The sequence below is a fragment of the Nestor notabilis genome, unplaced genomic scaffold, assembly GCF_000696875.1.
Source record: "Nestor notabilis isolate BGI_N333 unplaced genomic scaffold, ASM69687v1 scaffold9605, whole genome shotgun sequence".
NCBI classification, from domain to species: domain Eukaryota; kingdom Metazoa; phylum Chordata; class Aves; order Psittaciformes; family Psittacidae; genus Nestor; species Nestor notabilis.
In genome coordinates this window covers 1-21,342 of record NW_009928820.1, presented here as the reverse complement: position 1 = coordinate 21,342, position 21,342 = coordinate 1, and the positions used below count along the sequence as shown (strand labels likewise).

Sequence of the window (21,342 nt, the reverse complement as noted above, 5' to 3'; positions counted from 1 at the left end):
TCCTGCTGATTGATGACCATATGAATTGTGGGCAGATTTGCTGTTAAGTGGGTGGCTGCTATGAACTATGAACTCAAATGAAGACAATAAGAAAACTTGCAAAGATGATTTTTTTGGCAGCCAGCAACACAAGTGACTGGCAAGTGTTTCAAAAAACAGATTTTATTCTACACCATTTGCTGGGAGAAAAAAATCTGTACCCATATGGCAAAAGTTTCAGTAAATTTAATAGAACTACTGGGGATCATTATTTGTATTTATGATCAAAGCTTGACATATCTAGTCACAATTTATATTGGCTCTGCTATGGACTGATTCTGTGAAATGATTAGTGAATCCTGAAATACAGTAAATACCTTTCCAGTTGCCACAACCTCACTCGTCTAGGACTTTATGCAAGCTGACAAACTAGCCCTGGAGTCCTGGGCAGCTGGCAGTAGCAGTGATGTGGTCAGCTCTGAACAGAGGCTGGGAAGGAGCCATGTCAGAAGTTTAGTTGCACCTGTGTGAAAATTTGGAAGGCATTAACAGATGGGCCAGGATGGGGGCAGCTGGAAATGGTACCACAGATAAATGTAAATTGTGTTGTGAATGAACTCTTTATCTCCTTTGGCATTAGTGGAAAATGAAATTAGAACAGAAGAGGGAAAGGAACATTAAAAGCAGCATTATTGAAGCAATGAGGGTATTTTCTATCAGGGAAGAAAGGAATGCCATAGAGGAGCAGGTTTGAAAAGGAGACTATGTGTGGAAGTATCTGCATAGACACTTGATCTTCTTTAGAAAGAATCACCTTTAGCTTTGGTCCTTAGGTGTGCACGAGAACCTCATGTGGCATAAGCCCGTTGTTTGCTCAGGAGAACCAAAGCAAAACACTGCTTTTAGTCTGCTGTTAGTGAGTGAGCTTCACGTTGACGTCTGTGCAAAATCCTGTTCCTGGGACAGCAGAAGTGTGAAGAAACATGCATGTTTCCAAAGGGGTTTAGGAAATGAACGGAAGCTTCTTGCAAGAACAAAACCTGTCTGATTACTCATGGGTCTAATGGATCCATTACCTAGAAAAAATAGTTTTGTTTTCCATCCTGTGAAGTACAAAAGCTGTATTTGCTGTTGGGTAACTACAATCATAGCAACCATCACAATGTGAAATCTGAGGAAGGATGGAATCATAACCTCAACAGAGCTACTCTGGCATTACTGTAATAGGTAGATGCTGTGTGCGGTATGTACTCCATGTGTGCTTATGACAAGAAAGTGATTAACAGAATGCTTGGAAACTTGTTATGATTGCTTAACCTATATATTTTTTTCAACCTACCTGTGTAATTTTTTCAACCTATGTGCTTTTTTGTGCTTAGAAGTGGCGAAACATGGAGTCAACTCAGGTTACATTGTTCTAGCTTAAATGGAAGTTGCAGGGATCTCTGTGGAGCTGGTTAGCTAGTCTAGCAGGCAAAAATCCTGTTTCCTGTTTTGTTTTTATCCTGAATGAAAACCTGAGTCTTTGCCTTCTCTGTGGTGTATAAGGGCTGTGTTACCTGACACTGTAAGTCAAGCTCTTTTTTTCAGATTGTGTCCTGACAGCTATGAACTGGCACGTTAGGTGGGGATAGTTCAGCTTATTTCTTGAGCATAAGAAATATTCCCAGAGAGGGGAACCACTTGGGCTAGGTGATTCTGGGAGATGGGGATTGTGGTTCCCTTTGGACATGACCTAGGGATGGTTTTTACCTTATTTATGCATCCTCTTGCATGTAGATTGGTGTTGAAGTCTTTGGGTCTGTTTTGATCACAGTGATCAAATAGTACTGACTTTTGTAACAGATGAATTGCATATTTAATGTTTGCCAAGTGATTTGAATTCATTGCATTAGAAATGTTGGCTCTTTGTCTTCACAAAAGAGGTTCCAATATTGTAGGTGACTCAAGCTGTGTCTATTTAAGGGTTTTAGCATAAGTGGCAACCAGGGTTAGCTTTCTCTTTTCACTTTTGCTTTTGCATACCATATTGCAGCTCTTCTGCTTCTGGACACTGTTAATTCTGTGCTTAGAAGTTAGGCTATTTTAAGGTTTGTTTCAAATGCAAATCTGTTTTAGTTTGCTTTTTAGGAGGTTTTCTAACTGCTCACCCGCTGTATACTTTCATATCAGTGAGCTGAAGCATTTACATCAATGCCTAAGGGACAATTTTAAACTCACAGTGCAAATATAAACACATCTGTTTGTCTTCATATAGTAGCAAGCTTGCCCTCTCCAGTGTGCACTGAAAATACCAGATGCTTCTATGGATCTGTGTGATTACATCAAGAACTAATCCCTGTTTCTTCTGGGGAGTCTCATTTTCCTGTGGTCAGTATCCATCAGAAGCTGGCGTTGCTTCCTGGGTTATGTGCCAGGGGTGCTGTAGTTTAAAGCCGTAGCAGCAGCATTACTGACCAATGCCTCAGTCAGAAGCAGAACTGCTGGTAATACTCTCAGTAGATGTGCTTCCTAATAATAGCTGGGTCAGTTTTTTGTTGTCAAGACCACCAGAAGTTTTGGCAACAGCAGCACTGAACAATTTCCTCATGACTTGCAGTAAGGGAGGGGTTTCTTTCTGAACCAAGTACGAATGTAAGTACATAATCCATCTAACAGAGAATTCCCCTGGAAGGGCATGATCTCTGTTATGCTGCACACTAACCAAGCCTCACCAGGGTGACTTAGCTCCAGCTAGACTGTTCTAAGTGGGGTTGTTTCTTAACAGTTTTAGATAGTGTAGTACACTTTCACACCTAGCCCATGGATTTAGGAAGTTTATCAGTGAGTACAGGGTTTGAGACTGGTTCATTTGGACATTGCATAATCTGGTAGAACACTCTCACCAGGGAACTGAGACCCTGAGTGAGATTTACGTGGAGAATTATAGTCTGATATTTAAGTGTCATTTAAACCTTTACTAACCTTCAGGTGTGCAAAAAGTTACTTATTTTTTTTATGCCATCAAATCAAATACTATGGTGTGCCTCTGAAGGATTTACAAACAAAACTTGTCACCAGCCTCTCTTGCTCATGAGACGTACTCTGACATTTCCTGCACACATTGGTCTGCTGGGCTGTGCTCAGTGCAGAGATCACAGATGTCATCGTTTTCCCTCATGTTCAAGAACCCAGGATTAGAGAAAGCTCTTACTCATGGTGTTGAAGGAGAATGGTCTTGCTTGCTTTCCCTTGTTTTAGAAGAATAACTTGCTGGGAGCAACAGGGGTTCTTCAGGTCAGAACTGGGATAAAAGCTTTACTTTTAAATGTCAGGCATTTCTGAAATAAGGCCTGCAGAGTGCCTGTCTGCTGCAAGAGAATCTGTGCATACTGGAAGGCAAGGCTTGTGCTCAGCTAGCATTCACTGAGGGCTGGAGAAACAGAACAATCATTCTTGCAACACCAGTGAGAGAAAGTACAGATCGTGCTTTAAATTCTGCTGTAAGCCCTCCTGACTTACCAAGTGTAATATGTTAAATGATGTGATTTCCCACGCTCTTCATGTTTGTCATTATCAGTGGCTGTTTGAGATGATTGATTGATGAGAAATGACTTAGAGCTTCTCTAAACCATGTCCAGAAAGCATGGATGCCTCACTTAGGCTGTATAGTTTTATGTCTAGTTGAATGAGATAATACTGACCTGATCACTGTTACATTATTAAAACCTGTGCTTTTGCTGAGGCAGTGTGCTCATTCACCAGTTTTGAGTTGATCAGGGAAATTAAACCTAGTTGCACTTCTGTCAAGAAGTCAGCTGGATATCACTCTGATAAGGAACCAGGCTTGTTTCTTACGGTATATTCTGAGGCACCTTATCTTGCGCTCTCTTTTTGAAACTATTAATTCAGTATGAAATACTTTTGGTTGGTCAAGAGAGACAGCAAAATGAATCCTTGACTTCTGGTGGGGAGCTCTGTTCCAAGTCTGAAAGGGGACTGCGAGTAAAGGGAGGTCTCATTTCATGGATGTGTTCCCTTTTTGAAGTCTGCCTTTTTTGCAAGAAGGGACTGCTTTGCTGTAAGCAGGCAATGCTAGAAGAGAATTTGCATCTTTGAATGCTCAACAGCATTTCCTTTTGTGCACCTCGCCTTTCTTGAGGAGTCATGTTTCTCACTGGCTGGCTTGGCTAGCTCCTACTCAGTACTCTGGCTTCCCAAATCCTGATCCTAAGAAGGGGAGCCCAAACTCCCCAGGTGCAAAAGAACTGGACAGCATGGCACTGTCCATTAAAACAGTGTGGGAATGAGACACTTCCCAACACTAGGGAATTAAGTTGCACTTGTGTCATTTATCTTGTTTTCCATGTGGGTTGTGATGCATGAGTGCAAATATTGATTTTAAATGTCTTTGCTCAGACTAGAAGTTTATACACAGAAATACCAGCAATATTCCAGTTGAGAAACAAGGTGCAGTAAAACTGTTATATTGACTTCTGGGGCAGTAGCTGCTAATTTTGCATGGAGTGAAATAATATGAAGAGTCAGTGCAGAGTAACCATTGTTACCTGCTTTTTTTTTTTATGATTTAAATCTTTCAGTGTGTTGTTTGCAGGTCTATATGTGTCATTAAAAATAGGGCTTCAGGGGACTTCAAGCAATCATCTGGCTGATGTACCTGACTCAAGGCAGCCTCACCTGCCAGGAATGGTTTCGGTAGTTACACAAGTGCTCTGTAAATCTCCAGTCGTGGCAGTTTTGCAGCCTCTGTAAGTGATGTGTTTCACTGCTCTAGTCTAACTACCAGAAAGATTTTCCTTATGTCAAAATTTCTCCTGCTACAATTTTGAGGCTGTTACTCTTCTCATTGAGCATGGGAAGACTACTTCTTCCCTCTGTATGAAATTTTGTCATTTTTCTTCATGGTCTTTTCTAACCCGCATAACCCTGATTCCTTCATGAATTTTTTCAGAAACCTGGAAGACTTCTATTACATTCATATTACTCTGAATCACTCTTGAAGTATAATACTCAAAACTGGATACAGTATTCCAGCTGTCTCATCTGTATTGACTAGAAATGAAAGCTTATGTGTAAAACATGTGAGTCTGTTTATTCATCGTATTGTAAAAATTCCATTTCCCTACTCACCTTTTAAAATCCCACCTATGATGCAGAATTCTCCAACACAATTGCTCGCTATGCCAACACAATCCGGCACTGCGCTTCCTTGGGAGATATGCAACTGCCTTGCTGCGGCTGGCTGCCTTGACGACAACCCAACCAGACCCCCCTACTGACAACATGACCATGTTTTTACGACCCAGAGAGACTTTGAGCAGGAGCTTCCCTTACTGCAGGGTACCTAATTCTGTCACATTTTAGAGAAAGGAAAAGATTTAGAAATGCTGTAAGTAGTATTCTGAGTTGCATCGTCCCATTGTACATAATGTAGCTTGTATTACTCTATATACCCTATCTTTCTTGTGTGATAGAGATAATTGCTTATCATTTTTAAGGTAAAACCATAACCACGGCTGTTACTGTAATCTTAACAGTAACAGTTAAGATTACTGTTACAGTAATCTTAACAGTTCAATCAGATTGTGAGATACGGAAACTAATAGACAGGCTGATCACTAGATTAGCGTGGAAGTGCCCAGAGCTCCTCTACTGCTATGTTTTCATTGCTTGTAAACTTCCCCCCCCCCCGCCTTGGAGATCCCACAAGACCAATAGTTCCCCTAGTTTTCTTGAAGACACCACACCATTTACGTTAGTCTTCTCTGCCAGGTAAACAGTGACATCCCATTGTCTCTAAATATTTGTGCTGTTCAGTGTGATTCTTTTACAGCGTAACAGGCACGACACCTCCCTGCCACTTTAGCTGCAAAGCTAAACATAAGTGGTTTATTGTGTAGTTCACCGAAACATCTGTAGTACAGTTATTGGCACATGGTAAATAACTGTGAAAGGTTATTGAAACCAAGAGGAAGAGAGAAAACTGCACAGGCAAGCAAACGATTGGAAGTTGATCCATTTGATGGAAGGAAAATAAGAGCCATAATTCAGTTGTTATTTCACAAGCAGCTCTCCTTGTGTAAAAAGTCAGTTGTTATGCAGAGTTGAGCTGTCTTTCCAACCACGCCCGTGGCATCAAACCCATTTCACTCACTTGCTGTTTACAAAGAACACAGGATGTGACAGCCAGGACGTATAAGTATGTTGACACTGGTGAACACTTGCATTAATCCAGAAGCTTCCCTAGCCCAACATCTTCAAATGATGCAGATTTCACAGAATTTCTGCCAGGCTGAGATTCAATTACTTGAAACAGACATAACTCAGAAGAAGACTGCTGAAACTATACTCAAACTGCTTGAAATAACAGCTTTTCAAAAATTACCTCCTGCCTTATAAAGAACTAAACTTGCAGCTAAATCCTAGCATTAAGATGAGCTCATTAGGCACAAACCTCTCTGTCCTACATATAACTAGAGAGAGGAGCAGCAGACCTTTAGACCTTTTTCTTGTTCATTTACTTTCAGGATAAAAAATAATTTCCAGTCCTAGAGAAAAAAAGAGTGAAACATTCTGCATGCTTTATGGAGTTTTATAGTTGCTTTTAGTCATATGTGACAACAATATTGTTTGTGGTACTGCCTTCGAAATAGGTCTTCTGTCGCACTAGAATGTCATATTGGTAATTTTCAACATATACTACCCTGATGCTGTGTATAAATTTATCAGCAAGTTTTTTTTTGTGCTTAGGTCTAATCTTTAGCCAGTAGGACTGAATGTATTGCTAAAGAAGAGGTGCTGAAATGAACAAAACTTTTCAAAGGCTATCACATCATCAGCTTAATGATTCTCCCTTTACAGTACCTGCTTCAAATGAAAAAGTGGTTTGTGCTAATTTAAGAAAGCCACAGAACTACTGAAGACTGCTGGCCTGTAGCAGGAAAACTTATTTCATCTATAATACATAAAAGATCAGAATTTCCTTTTGCAGAAACTATGCCGAGTATGCAACTGGGAATAGAATACCAGTGGATTAATGTATTGCTAAAAGACAACTAACTTAAACTTCCAAAAGTAGTTTAATTAGAGATTAAAAACATTAGGCTGCAATAAAAAGCACAGTCATTATCTGAATTTAAAAAATGTTTAAGAAATAAGACATGAAATTAAGACAGTTTTCTTCATGGCAAAACTTTGAGATTCTGAAGCATAATTTCTTTTTTACTCAGTAGTTCATTATATCTTTGGTCAAAAAGCTGTAGCTACAGTTGATCAAAAATGTCAAACACAAGGTTAGCCTGAGACACGGTTGGTGAAATTGAAAAGTGGATAGATAGTGACTAATACAATAGATTTGGCAAATACATTTCAGAGATGAAGATAAGAGCTTTTAACATTTTCTTTCTCTCTCATGAACACTAGTTTTAACTGATAACAACATCACTTGATATTATAGTTACTGAAAACAACTTGGAAGACACCATCATATTTAAGAATAAGGTTTAACCATCAGAGGTTAGGGTGATCATTATGGGGTAAAGGCATACATCTTTGCAGCAAAATGTGATGGAAAAAGCTGATACTAGCTAGCAATCACAATAAGTATGGCAGAGAAAGATAGACCTGGGCAATTTCAGTCCTCAGCAAACCATACAAAAGTGTAAAAGAAGCATATTTCTCTTAAGTAGTATATCTTTGTAAAATTTTCTCACTTCAATTTTTGTGGAAGGAACTGCTTGCTGGACTTAAGTATGGATGCAAGGAGCAAAATGCTTGCAACAGATCTAGGTTTACAATAAGTGCTAAAAGAAAATAACACTGTGATTGCAAATCCGTGAAGGATTTTTTTTTGCCAGTTTTAATTTGTTGCAAAAATTTATTGCTGGCTTGTTTTCTGTATTAATACCAAAATGCAGTGACACTTCACATCCACTAGAGCAATCTATTAAAAACTGCGCTTTTGAACTGGGATATTTGTCAAATGTAACAGATTGAATAAGTGACATTTCCCAATTTTAACCTCTAAAATAAAGAAGTGCAAACAAGTTTACTTCAGCATAATTCTATATACAAACTGCAAAAGTGGTCTCTGACATTGTGTGAAATACAAACTTTTTCCAGTACCAAGAAAGTTTGTATTTGCTAGGAATTTTGTTTTCCCAATGACATTTTATTTTTTGAGAAGAACTTAAACCTTGGTCAGCATTTTTATATAAGCTCTAAGTCACCCCTGATCATAGTTCAGGAAAATAAGCTATTTGTGATTGACGTTTTCAACATGAATCTTAAGCAGCAAAGATCTAACGTGACCCTCCTGAGTTTTAATATATCAAGATGGTGATAACATTACACATGTATGATACATACATAGTTATACATAGTATGTACACTACACACATGCATACCCCCCTGTATATATAAATATATATATAGTTTACCTATGAGGGCCAAAAATCTTCTGCAGCTATTACTGTCAGTTAAGGAACAAGCACAGTCACCAGGATTCACCAGCCAAGAACTGGATATGCCAAACATTAAAATAAAGTCTGACACAATAGGTGTGCTTTTACTGCTCCCATTTTTAATAGTGCAAAAAACCATAAGTCAGTAGATTGCTTTTTGAAGATATTCCTCATTCTAAAAATATTTCCATTGGCATCCAAAAATGCAGTAGCTATTTTTTGCAAAAACATCAGGTGAAATATGTGAGGCTAAATAAATTACTATGATGTTTTTGTGGAACCGTGTTATAAAACTAGTAGTCCTTTATACAACCTTAGGAAAAAAAAAAAGCTTTAAAAAGATCTTTTGCCTTTGTAGAAGAGCACACTGACTGTGTATAAAGCAAATATATTAATTCCATGTGGAGCTCAAGCTGTACAAAAGTCAATATGTGCTAGTAATTCTCTATGCTGACTTGTTGGATACTGCATTTTACATCTGGGACACTCAAGAAAACTTTCATCAAGAAGGTTGGAATGTTTTGGGGAAGGACTTCTGTCATACACAGTCAGCTTCTCTTCAAATGCAACTTGCAAGTCTTCTTGCAGTTCCATACGTCCAGATTCCTGGAGTTTCTGGAAGAGAAGATTTCGTGTAAGGTTGGGGCATGCATGCGCTGATCAGATGCTAAGGTTTGATGGCACATAAGCATTGTGTGTGTTACAGCACTAAGGGTAGAATTTTAAAGATGGCTAAATGCAGTTACACTACTCGTGCTAGCAACAGAGGGCCTGTTGTACAATTCTAACACATTTAGATTAGATTGCAGCTAGCTTTTCTGCAGACTATTTAAGACAGGTTTTCCCACAATGTCTGACTGGGAATCCTTCCCCAGCCATCTTCCTAACTGCTCACACACTTGCCTTAATAAAAGGATGCCTCAGTCCCCTCTACATAGGATACTGCCTAATTACCTTCCCCAAAACTCTGCTGTAATTCCAGTTCTCCTCCTGATCTCATGCATGAAGTTTTTGTCATGAAGTCTGTCCCTAACTGCAAAAGGCACCTAGCTGTCCATTTCACAGCTGCTCCTCCAGCTTCTTAGCACAGAAGAACTCAAATATGTAACTTCCTTGCTCTGCCCAAACTTACGCTCTACTCCCAGCAAACAGAAGTTTTCCAGTGGTCTCCCCAGGCAGCTGCAGCAGTAACTGCAATCTTAGCAAGTGGGGCTCTCCCAGGGGCAACACATGTTGAAGTGTTGTGAAGTGAGTGAAGAACATCAGAATCTCAGGATTCATTCCATTCCTTTCCTCTTTTGAGAAAATACTTCCAAGTTGCCTACAACTAAAAGGGAGAGCAGTCTGGCAGAGTTGCAGAAGAAATCCTCATCTGCCACGTTAGGAGCTTTTGCATTTATCTTCTTTGTAAAAATCACAGTGGCCCCAGACCTGATCTAATGAGGGACACAGGTTCCATTCTGAAGCTCATTTAAATCTAGAACCGAAATTTTGACAATTCTGTTCAGCTATCACCTAATCTTACAAGGTTAGGCAATCCTGGATACAGCAGAGCAAAACAGATCGATGGCTTGCTTAATACTTAATCTTTCACTTTAAATTTCTCTTTCCCTATAAATTTCTCCATTAAGTTTAGGGTTCAAGTCTAGGTGGCTTTCTTTGGGCTTATATATTAAGCAGCAAACAAACCACAGTCCTCACAATACAACTAATGTCTTTATTCATTGTAGTAGGTGCAGTAGGGAGTTTATCTTTTTGGACATGAAAATCCCAGGTTTTAATGACCCACCCATCTTACACCAGATGGTAGTGGGGAGGAATTCAACATCTATGTGTCAGGATTGTGCCCTATTCACCAGCAGCAAGACTGAATAGAGGCATAATGCAGCTTTGTCATTCTACAACAGACAAAACCAGATAACACATTGTGATACAAAATACAATTACTTTTCCCTGCTCAGGAACCTGACTGTTCTGGATCTGCTGTACTAGTTCTCCATGCATGCTGTAGAGAAAAATGATGCATAGCTAGGTGACACAGGGCTCTGCACCTTGGCAATACATACCTAAAAGATATAAGGACCTACAGGGAATATCTGATGACACGAACAGAAGACTTGAAATAAGATCCCAGAGTGAAAAAAAGCGCATTTATGCAAAATCCCTGACTAAATTCACCTGCAAGCTATTCAGTACATACCAGAGGTTCCAGACGGGCTATTTGCTCTCTAGCCTCGCGCAGTTCCTTAAGGACTTCGTTTAACTGATGCTGCAAGTTCTGTTGATCAAGGTTTTTATTCTCAAAGTCTGTGGTGCATATCTGGATGGGGCAATGCCCCAGAGGGAAAAGTAAAGAATTAAAGTCACAATTATTAAGAACTGGGGGAGGGGGTGTCCCCTATATATATATAAAGTTTTACTGTGCAATCATATCTTAAAAAGTAATTTTTTTAAAAAAGAAAAAAGTCCCTTGTTGCTTTCACTACAGTGAAATTCATATGTGCCCAATTATGAAAATATTCTCCCTTAGTAGAGGTGGAATTTGAAGTTATTTTGGTTGGAACACACTTCAAGCTATCTTGCAATTTTAAGCTGAGCATTTTACAGAAAAGCATATAGGGTAAGTTCTCATTAAAAATGACAGTTTCTACTCCAGGATCTTTCTTGTATCAAGATAATTCGGACAGGAACTATGGGTAATACTGTACACTCAAGCTTAGCAAGTAAATGTAACTCCCCCCCCCAATAACATCAGTTAGATGTAACAATGTACTTGGAAAGAAATAGAGAAGATGGAAAATATGGCAATGCAATTATTTGTATAACTTCATAAGGGTATATTACAAAACTTCAATGAGCTGACTGGTTTTAGCATGTTTCCCATACCTAATCTGAAGCTGTACAGTTGAACAAGTGATTGTGGAGAAAACATAGAATCATAGAATAGTTAGGGTCAGAAAGGACCTTAAAATCATCTAGTTCCAACCCCCCTGCCACGGGCAGGGACACTACACACTAAACCATGCCACCCAAGATTCCATCCTGTAAAAGGCTGCAGGTCTTTGTCTTGACACATGTCAATTTTTAGAAACATCAAGAGATTACTAGGCACAAATATTCAACTGTAAGTACTACTTTGTTTAATATATTAATCATTCTTAAATTTGAAGTTAGTCTAGAAAGCCCTTGTGTATAATACAAATTAAGTATCAGCATCTTAGTGTGTAATTGGCTACCTGTTGTTCCAACAAAGCTATCCTACTGTGTTCCTCCTGCTGTTTGAGCAATAATTTACGAAGAAGTTGCACCTACAAGGAAGAAAAACATCTGTAACAAAAAACTTCCACATACAATAGTTAATAGGCTTAACAAATAATGACTCTAAAATGGGGTGGAAGTAAACTTTTCTATTCCAACACTAACAGAAAACGTATGCCTGTTATGCAGCAGCCAAACCAAATTCAAATGTCTCTACTTCCCTGGGGTTTTCCCAGGGAAACATCATTATTGCATTGAGGAAACAAAAACCTGAACTTTCTTAGACAATTGCCAGGATGCAGGGAAAAATGTGCACACAAAACTGTTTGCACTAACACGTCATGATGTTAATAAAAAGCAAGCAATGAATTTTATTTTTTTTGATAGAAGACAACAAGTTTAAGACACAGGAAGTACTACACTATAAAGGATTATGTAAATGTATACAATAAAATATCCTCCTCTATTAACAGCATGCATCAACTTTTATAGTGAATGCTGCTGTTCAGCTAAAAAAAAAAAACCCACCAATATAAACCACCTCAAAAAAAAAAAAAACCCCCCAAAAAAAACCCCCCCAAAAAAAAAAAAAAACCCCTTTTAATTGTTATTAACCAGAGAGAACCAGCCTGTGTTTTGAGAGCTAAACTGTTGTTCCAGGCACTAAAGTAGGCTAAAACCAGTGAATTTTATTCTCATATTTAAAATTTCAGCTCTACATTGTTTTGTTATTGACCCCAAACTTCTCCAAGTAGCAAGTTTATCTTATTTGGATGCCCTAAGGACAGTCCTTCAAGGAGGACTTTCCAGTTTCTCTTCAGCAGATGTGTGGTCATGATTCTGTGTCTGGAAGAAGAAACAACATACATATATATAATTTTTTTTTTGTTAGTATCACCATGCTGATAGGAATATTCCAAGACACCAGACACCACCATACCACTGTAACTCTCCATGTAGGGGAAGCAGCAAAGCCCTCGTGAGTATTCCAAATAAAAGGAGGGAAGCACCAAACATTTTTAAATACAAACATATAGCATATACATGTCTTCTCCCAATTCTGATCAGCCAGAGATGTTAAAGTCATTGAGCTCAAAAAGAGAAGGAAGGAAGGAATAATCAAGACCTTAACAAAACCATTTAACTGAAATCATCACTGTACTCTCTGGGAATAATTAGAATCTGATGCAAAAGCAGCAGAACAGATCTGGCAACAGCATAAACCACAAGTATTGAGCAGCCTGACGGGCACTCCCTAGGCTTTATAATTACAGAACTCTGCTCAGTGGTTTCTACCATAGCTGTTTTCAAGACAGTAACAACTGAAGGTCCATCCCTTCCTTTGTTTATCTGGCCCTTGCCAGATAATTTTTACCTTTCCTTTTACTTTACCTTAAGGATGAACTAGATTAGAATAAATTATTCTCTTGCTTCTCCTTCGTGTCCAACAAGACCAGGGAAATAAGTGAATAAGTTTAAAAATAATAAGTTCATTGTTTAAAAAAGGAAACTTCACAGTTCGATTTTGATGCAAACCGATACATTAAAGAAAGAAATCAGTTTTAACCAGAAGGATGTAAGTCTAGCAATACATAAAGAACAGTCACCAGAGTGAGAGATAGTCCATTCTGATTCAGTATGACTTTTCAGCTCTCTTGATTCTTTGCTAATGGATACTAAACTTCCAATGCATCCACTTACCTGACATAAAAGATCTTCAGATTTTTTCTTTTCTTCTCTGACCTGTGCCTTAATAGCTTCATTTTCTTGTTTTAGTCTCTGCACTTTCTCTTCTTTCATTTTATTTTCATTTTCTAGAGTCTTGGTTGCACTAGCCTGTTGTGACTGCAATAAGGCATTTAAACTTATTATTTCTTGTTGTGTTTCTTCATACTTCTTCTTGAATTTGTTAAGTTCAGATCTCAGCTGGGTTACAGTGCATCTTTCAGTCTGGAGATCAGTCTTAGCAGTTAGTAACAGCTGATCATAATATTTTTGCTTTTCCCTTTGTAGCTGACCTTAAAAAGCCAGAAATAATTGAGATAGTAATGTGGGGAAAAAAAAAATTAAACAAAACAAAACACACTTTACATTCAGAACACCAAATCCTTGGTATTTTAAGACATAAGATGGAAATAAACATTCTAGGCTATTACACAGCTCAGATTAGCACCGAACTTTAGCTAAAACAGCTCTCAGTACTTCTAATGCAGTAGAGTTCCCAATATAGTTAACTGGGAAACTACAAGTTGGCTTGTGCATAGTATTGTGCTACCGCTTCCTTCAATAACCCTTATAGCAACAATATAACCTCCGCCCTGACTACACAGTTCCATGTACCACAGGTAGTTCTTACACAGCCTCATGCATAACATAGATGCATGGGAATCAAGCTCCAAAGACACTAGATTCTCACTTCCATATTTAGGCTCCTTAACCAAGGTTCTGGCATTACTCCCTCCCCAGAGATGCCCTGGGGATCTGATGGGCTGTACTTCACCACTGTTGACCAAAGCCAGACAATCCATTATCTTTTGCAGACTATCTTCTTCAAATTGTATGCTATCATTTACTTCTAATTTGCAAATAGAAAGGACTAGGATAGATTCTTTTATTTAAAAAAGCCTGCTTCGTGGCTAGTGGCTTCAACCAGAGTTTGAAAAAATTCTGGCTATTGACCCAAGAAAAGTTTAGTAAGTAAGAGGTGAAAAAAAAGGCAAAAAGGCAGTCTAGAAATAAGTAATATAAAAGAAGTAATAAAAAAATAATATAAAATACACCTAGAAGCAGAGCAAGGAATGTGGGCTTTCTCAGGCTTTGCTGATTTTTGGCACTGTAGATTTCTTGACTTTGTTACTTTTCCTATTGAAGGCTTCCTCTCATTTTCAAAGTGTAATTTACAAGGAAGAGTTTCTTGCTTGACTGTTCTTCCTCCCCTCGACTACAAACTAAGCCTTACCTTCTTATTACCAATACTTCTTTACAGGGTGGCAAGACTCTCAGATACACATGGGGTTTTTCCAAGGAAAAACTTGTCATATCTACTCTCACTTTGTACAGCTAAGTTCTTAGAAATTTGGATTTTTGCAACTGTCTAGCTGCTTGAAGAGAGGAACTTTCTTATGCGTTTACTCCTAGTCTCCTGCCTGCTCTGATGACAAAGCTTTGCAATAATTCTGAGTTACATTTCCTGGTGAGCTACTGCAGTCTGCCTCCCTCTAAAATACTGTTTGTGGATTTCTAAACAGCACCAAAACAAGATTATGGTATTTTACTGCTTTCCATAAAACTTCAAGCAGTAATACAGAAACCAAGCTACTGCATTTGAATTACTAAGTGGCAAGTGGCAATTACTCTGTGGGCATACTCTTGCTCCAGATGATGCTAATTCTATTTAGTGAATTTACCTTGCAGGTCAGTTAGCATATACGAAATTAAGAATTAGATAATAAGAAAAGCAAGCCAAATCCTTCTGGTTCTTTTATTCAACATGATTTCAATATTCCATGTGCTGGTCAAACACAAAGTTAATCTGAATGTGTGATACTGACAGTGTTCAAGGCCAGGCTGGACAGAGCCTTGGGCGACATAGTTCAGCGTGTGGTGTCCCTGCTCATGGCAAGGAGGTTGGAACTAGATGATCTTAAGGTCCTTTCCAACCCTAACTATTCTATGATTCTATGATTGAGGAGCTGCATAGCATAGAAGTGAGGTAGAGGTGGCCAGATGCATATTGCGAAACACTGCTCTGGATAGCTGCCAAAATCTATGACAGGTTTTCATGCTCTGTAACAACTGTTCAGGCGAGTAAAGAACATGGCAGTCTCGAGTCATTTTTATAATATTTATTTTGAAACAAGTAAATTTAAAAAACCTGATCCACACCTAGCTAATAAATCCTTAATGCCTCCATTATGTAGGTTGAAAGTATATTTTGAAGGATGGGAGACATACATATATATTTGCCTCGACACTTTTCACAAACAGAAAGGTTGCTAATAGAGTGTCAAGGCTGTTAAAAACCATCTCTGAAGTAGATAAGAACATGAAATACTGTTGATCAAGTAACATAGCTAGATAACAAGAAGCAAAGAAATTTTACTTAGCCAAGTTCTACCATTAAACAAAAATGTTGAGAAAGTAAGTCTTGATTTTGTTTTATTGTGCTATAATTTGTTTTCAGAAAACTTACTCTATAGGTAATTATGGTTTGGGTTACTTCTGGGGTAAAAATAAAAGTCAATACCTTCAGAATCAAATTCTTTAGATTGTTGTTGGTTACCTATTTCTGGCTTCTGTTCAAGTTCAAAGATCCTTCCAAGCAGGCCCCTGACATATGCTTCACGTTGTTGGTCGTACAGTAGCCACTGTTGGTTTTTCTCAAGAGCCTTCATGAAAGGGAACAGAAGAAAAATGAAAAAACCTCTGGTCATTTATCAGATTTCAAAAGTATTAGTCTTATTTCTTAATGTTAAACAGCTACATATTACACAGTTCAAAGATAAGCTAGTTAATTCTGCTGCAAACCGTAGTAATCTCTGTACAATAATTACAGTGCATCTTCATTTGGAAAGGTAAGTCAGGTTTCTGAGCACAAGTTAAAATTGCAGCAATATTAAATACTGACTGGCTTACTTCTTGGAATGGGAAAATGACTTAAAAATTAAGATTTCATGAGTTATGCCCAGATTATGAAGAATTTACCTTTCATCCTTAAATATAAAATACAAAATAACATATCTTGAAAGTGGAATAAAGGAAAAGAGCATCATTGCAACTTTAAGTTTGTAAGGACAAGGAAATGGATTTTACACCCAACTGGATCACAGAATTGTTCAGTTTGGAGATTACTATGGGAGGTTTCTAATCCAACCTCATGCTACTCCAGACAGTCAGCTCCAAGGCAAGGCCAGGTTCCTTGGGCTTCTGTTTTGTCAGCAACCACTTTGTTCGAATATTTCAAGCAAGGTTTTTCAAAGGTAGTGGAAACATTGTCTTTTTTAGGGGGAGGGAGATGGACAAGGTTTCTGGTTTTGTTTGGGTTTTGTTATGTTTCTGTATGGGGTTTTTTTATTGTTTGGCTTTTTTTTTTTATGTTTTTTTAAATGTTGTCTTGGTACAAAATAATTTTAGATACTGTATTTTAGAGGAAACATTCCCTCTGAGGTCCCATACTAACTAAAATCATATATGGTGATAATTGACATTCTTATGCTTCTTGATGCAGATGATTTGTACTTGCAGTGTTGTACAGGAAACTTACATCTTTCAGTTGTTTTTCAACTTCATGAAGATTAGTTGGTGATCCAGTGCTATTTGTTACAGCGTCCTGCAGTCAAAGAACAACCTATTAGTGTTCTTTAAAATGTATGGCTGAGACAGTAAAGCTAGTCCTGTATAACTGTTAATCTCACACAAATGGCAGAAGTTTAAAGATCTTCATAGGTTTTTTTGTTTGTTTTAAGGAGGATCTAAGTTATAGAGAAAATAATTTCATAGATTTAAAATAAAGTCTCCTGCAAGATACAGGACAAAGATTTACATTTGATTTCTTCCATAACTCTGTAACTCATAGTTACATTAAAACTAAGAAGCCTGTCGTGGTTTTTTTTGCTGAACTGCTATCTAAGAAGACCTGAAGGGTGGAGGAGAGCTGAAAAATAAAGATATTTAGGGTATTATTTAAATACACATAAAAGGTGTTTGTTCTATTTTCATATCCTCATACCAGTTACTAGTTTGACAATAAGCCAGGCCCATTGGGTTGTTGGGGAAAGCTAGAGACCTTGACAACTTCATTGGGATAACAATAAGATTATAAAGCTCTGGGAAACCAAGCAAGCCTGTCTGGAACCACAAGGTCATACTGAGTGATTTTCTGAGAGTGATCCACAGCAGAGTGCTTAACCTGTGAGTCAGAGTTCTTTAGACCCATGTAAAGCTAGAGAGCAGTTAAACAGTTATACTGCTTTTATTCTCTGACATGTTTATTCACTGCATGATGGAAAGCTTTTCTGAAATTGTGTAGAAATAAGGGGACTTTACGTTGAGGGGAAAAAAAAAAAAAAGGTAGATTACTTCCTAAATCCAAGCTACATTTTTCCAACATTTTCCTGTGATTTTTTTTTTGGACGTAATTTACAGCAAGGTTTAGAACTGAAAAAAATACAGAAGAACTTTGAATGCAGTTATTGAATATCAGCACTTCCTAATCAAAAGAGAACTGAGAAATGCTACAACTACTTAGCTTCCTATTTCCACGAAAATTAAAATTCTGCCTCAGTGAAAACTTTCTCAAAATTGCATCATTCAACTGTTGTTCCAGTCTCAAAGTATCCCTGCTGCTTAGGTGCCACCTAGCAGTTTCAAGCGGCATTGCAGACTTTCAAGTTTTCCCAAGTCATCCAGTCAAACCATCAGTCACATTTAGCTGTCTTCTGTTGATGAATCAATTAAAAATTTAAACGAAAATTCTGGCTTTAAACTAAAAGACATTCTGGTAGTGCGTTGACAAAACTATTGTGGAAATCTCCAATTAACATACATTTTAAATTCTTTAACAAAGTTCAACTTTTGAAATTGAAAATAACCACGTTGCATTTAAAGTGCTGTTTTCCAAGATACTGCATTAATAGAAGTGACACAGATATATATAATCATTGAAAATTAGTAGTTTTAAGATATTTTGCTATGTATTTGGCTAAAGCTGAATTTCTAGAAATTACTCAATTTCCATGCAGAGCACGGAGAACCAGCACCATCTGCAGGTCAAAAGCTGGAAAACACTTAAAGGCACCTATTTTTAGGTACTGCCTTCCCTGTGCACGTAAGATACCACTACATTTTCTGTGGAACATTAGGACAAGCGGGAGTGGAAAAACAACTGTAGAAAACTGAAAGCACTTGTAAAAGCTGCCAAGTGCCTGGCACCGTGCCTATTAACCACTTTGAATGAGATAAGCAACTCATTACTCGTCTTCTGTCACATTGATTTACTCTGTGTGATGTCATGTAGAGTACAGACAACTAGTTTTAAGAACTAAGGAGTAAATGACGATTCATAAGAGTAGGGGAAAAGATATTCTCATGACTGAAGCTGAATTAGGTGAGGAAATCAGCTTGTCTTTATTAATGCCCCATGTTCCTATTACTGCTGCCTTGTCAGTGTGTTTAATTACAGAGCATATAAATCTAAGAAGAGCACAGCATCTGCTTAAGCAACAGTGGATCATTACATGTGGTACCACCAGTCATACCACTTGCACGTGGGCTTGAAAAGGGACACTGCAGTACAGCATTAGAGAATTCCCTCCCCAGCTGCATTGCCTGAAGTTGTGCTCCCTGACCTTCACTTATCATTCAATCTGGATAGCAGCTGTCTTCAAGAATATTTCAGCATGCAACACAACTCTTAAAAATCCACCCAAAATTTTATAACAGATATTGGTGCTTGGGGGGCACAAATTCCAATGTTTCTTCAGTGCTTACCTGGGATGCTTGAGAAGTACCAGTTCTGTTTTCAAGCTCAGAACATTTTGCAGTAACAGTGGCTAAATTACATGTTAACCGGTTCATTTCTTCCGATAGAGAACAAATTAACTGATCTTGCCTTTCTGCTTCCTTTGTTTTTTCCTCAAGTTGACTTTGTAATACGGAGACTTCACTATTCTTGTTTTTGGACTTAAGCCTGTCTTTCAGGTTCTGGATTTCTTTGTCCTTCTCTTCAAGAAGATGGTTGTGTTTCTCCTTTTCTTTTTCAAGGGAAAGTATTTTCTAAATGAAACAGAATAAAAAAAGTGACACAAATGAGTGTCAGTCTATGCAACAAATGCATTAGCAAGTTAACAACAGTTTGAGAAGATATTCACTTTGAAAGGTTCTCTCTTAGCTTCTGATTAGCTGAGAATATTACTTCTTACTTAAACCAGACAATACTGCAGTGGTCATCTGAAATATTTCAAGTGATAGTAAAACCAGTCCGAGGTAAATGACACAAGGACAGAATGCAAAGAACCAAATTTCACAGACTTAGTAGGTACTGGCTTTTGTATAGGAACACAGATCACTAAAGTATATGAATCTGGAAACACAAGCAGTACAAGAACTCTAAAACACATCCAGTGAAGAGGTTGGTGATGTGTTTCTTAGCATTGTTTGGCTTACCTAGTAGCTTTTGAGAAGCAGCAGAGCCTTTTTTCAAACTAAATGACAGTAAGTGAAGTTACAAAAGTATTATAATGAAGCATTCAGAAGAAGGATCCTGTTTTCCAAATTATCCAGCCTTTCAGTTTCAAAACGTGCTTTAGTAGACATTTTCAACAGGCACTCTCTTTGCAGTAGGCCTCCAGCACAGGTAATTATTACACAGCATTAGCACTGCATTTGAGATGTCCTGGGGCTCTATCTAAGCTTCTGTTATGATAGCATTTCATTTTCAGGGAGTGGTTGAAGACCTCACTGTGCTCGCTAGAGTTGAAATACTGACACCAAATAGTACCTAGTATATGTAAACATGTCCATGATTTTCTACCTGTAAACTAAGAACCCAGTATTAAGTATCCAACACTGAGCAGGCAGCAGACTTCACCAGACACAGCAAATAGACAAGGAATTTAGCCACAGCAGTACATGATCTCTCTAGCCATAGCTGGTACTTGGGTTAGCACTTCCCTAGAGATGTTGTAGTACAGACACATGAAATACCTTATTGTCAAAATAAGTAGCCTAGAAATATTTGTGTGCCTAGTCTCCATTAATCACATCCTTTGAAAAAGTCCATTTAAAGTTTCCCAGTCCTCTAGGAGACCTCACAGTACGTGACTTGGTCACATACTAAGTCTTGAACTTCTTTATCTGCAAGCACAGGCTAACCTTGAATGGAGAAAAAAGGCATGGAAAATGCAGTGTCTTGGTTGTAATGGAAGAATGTGGTGACCTGATTACAGTTTTATTTGCCTATAGCTGAGAGAGAACATAGTTCAACCAAATACTTTGCACCTTTCGGCATGTGCCCTAGGCAACTGTTCACAAACATAATGTTCGTTGTAGAAAGTGCTCAAAATGATTCTGTGAGACCAGCTGTTCTGAACAGCTGGACATGCAAGGACAGGCCTTAATGGACTAATTGGAACCTCTGGCCTTTGTATTTGACAGCCTTGTCAGATGACTCTGATTTTATTAGTTCAGTCACCATTGAAAAATATCAAGCTAAACCAGTACTGACATCAAAGTAAACTAAGCTTTAGATGAAAGATTGGCATCTTGCTTAAATTCAGGCATACTCAAACTGATGTGAACCGCATACAATTAGACCATCACAAAGGCCACTTCAAGTCAAACATCACCTCACCTCCAGGAGCATGCTCCTTTCCGGATCAGCCATTCTGCTTTTCCCTTTAAGGATTTCCTCCATCGATTTCCTCAGGGCAGCGTTCTCCTGCTTGCATTTCTCGAGTCCACCCTCACCTCTGGAGATACCCGACTTCAAGCCCCACTTGCCAACAATTATATCTTTGGCGGTCCTGGAGCTCATCTTTCAGCACCTATAAAAACCCCAAACGTAGCGGCACGCGATGGCAGCCCGTTCTGCCGGGCAGGACGCGACACCCGGTACGGGTTTAGGTACACACGGGCCCGCGGGTCC

General features: G+C 38.4%; 1 protein-coding gene across 1 annotated transcript; it reads right to left on the bottom strand.

Annotated features, from left to right (window-relative positions):
* Nucleotides 1-8,849: 8,849 nt before the first annotated feature.
* On the bottom strand, nucleotides 8,850-21,231 carry CEP55 (centrosomal protein 55kDa). Its single transcript, XM_010014691.1, has 8 exons — nucleotides 21,049-21,231; nucleotides 19,188-19,472; nucleotides 16,963-17,028; nucleotides 15,946-16,087; nucleotides 13,401-13,717; nucleotides 11,678-11,749; nucleotides 10,642-10,761; nucleotides 8,850-9,056 (listed from the first exon to the last, which is right to left on the bottom strand). The coding sequence occupies exons 1-8, from the start codon at nucleotides 21,229-21,231 to the stop codon at nucleotides 8,850-8,852; spliced, it is 1,392 nt and encodes a 463-aa protein (XP_010012993.1).
* Nucleotides 21,232-21,342: the final 111 nt, after the last annotated feature.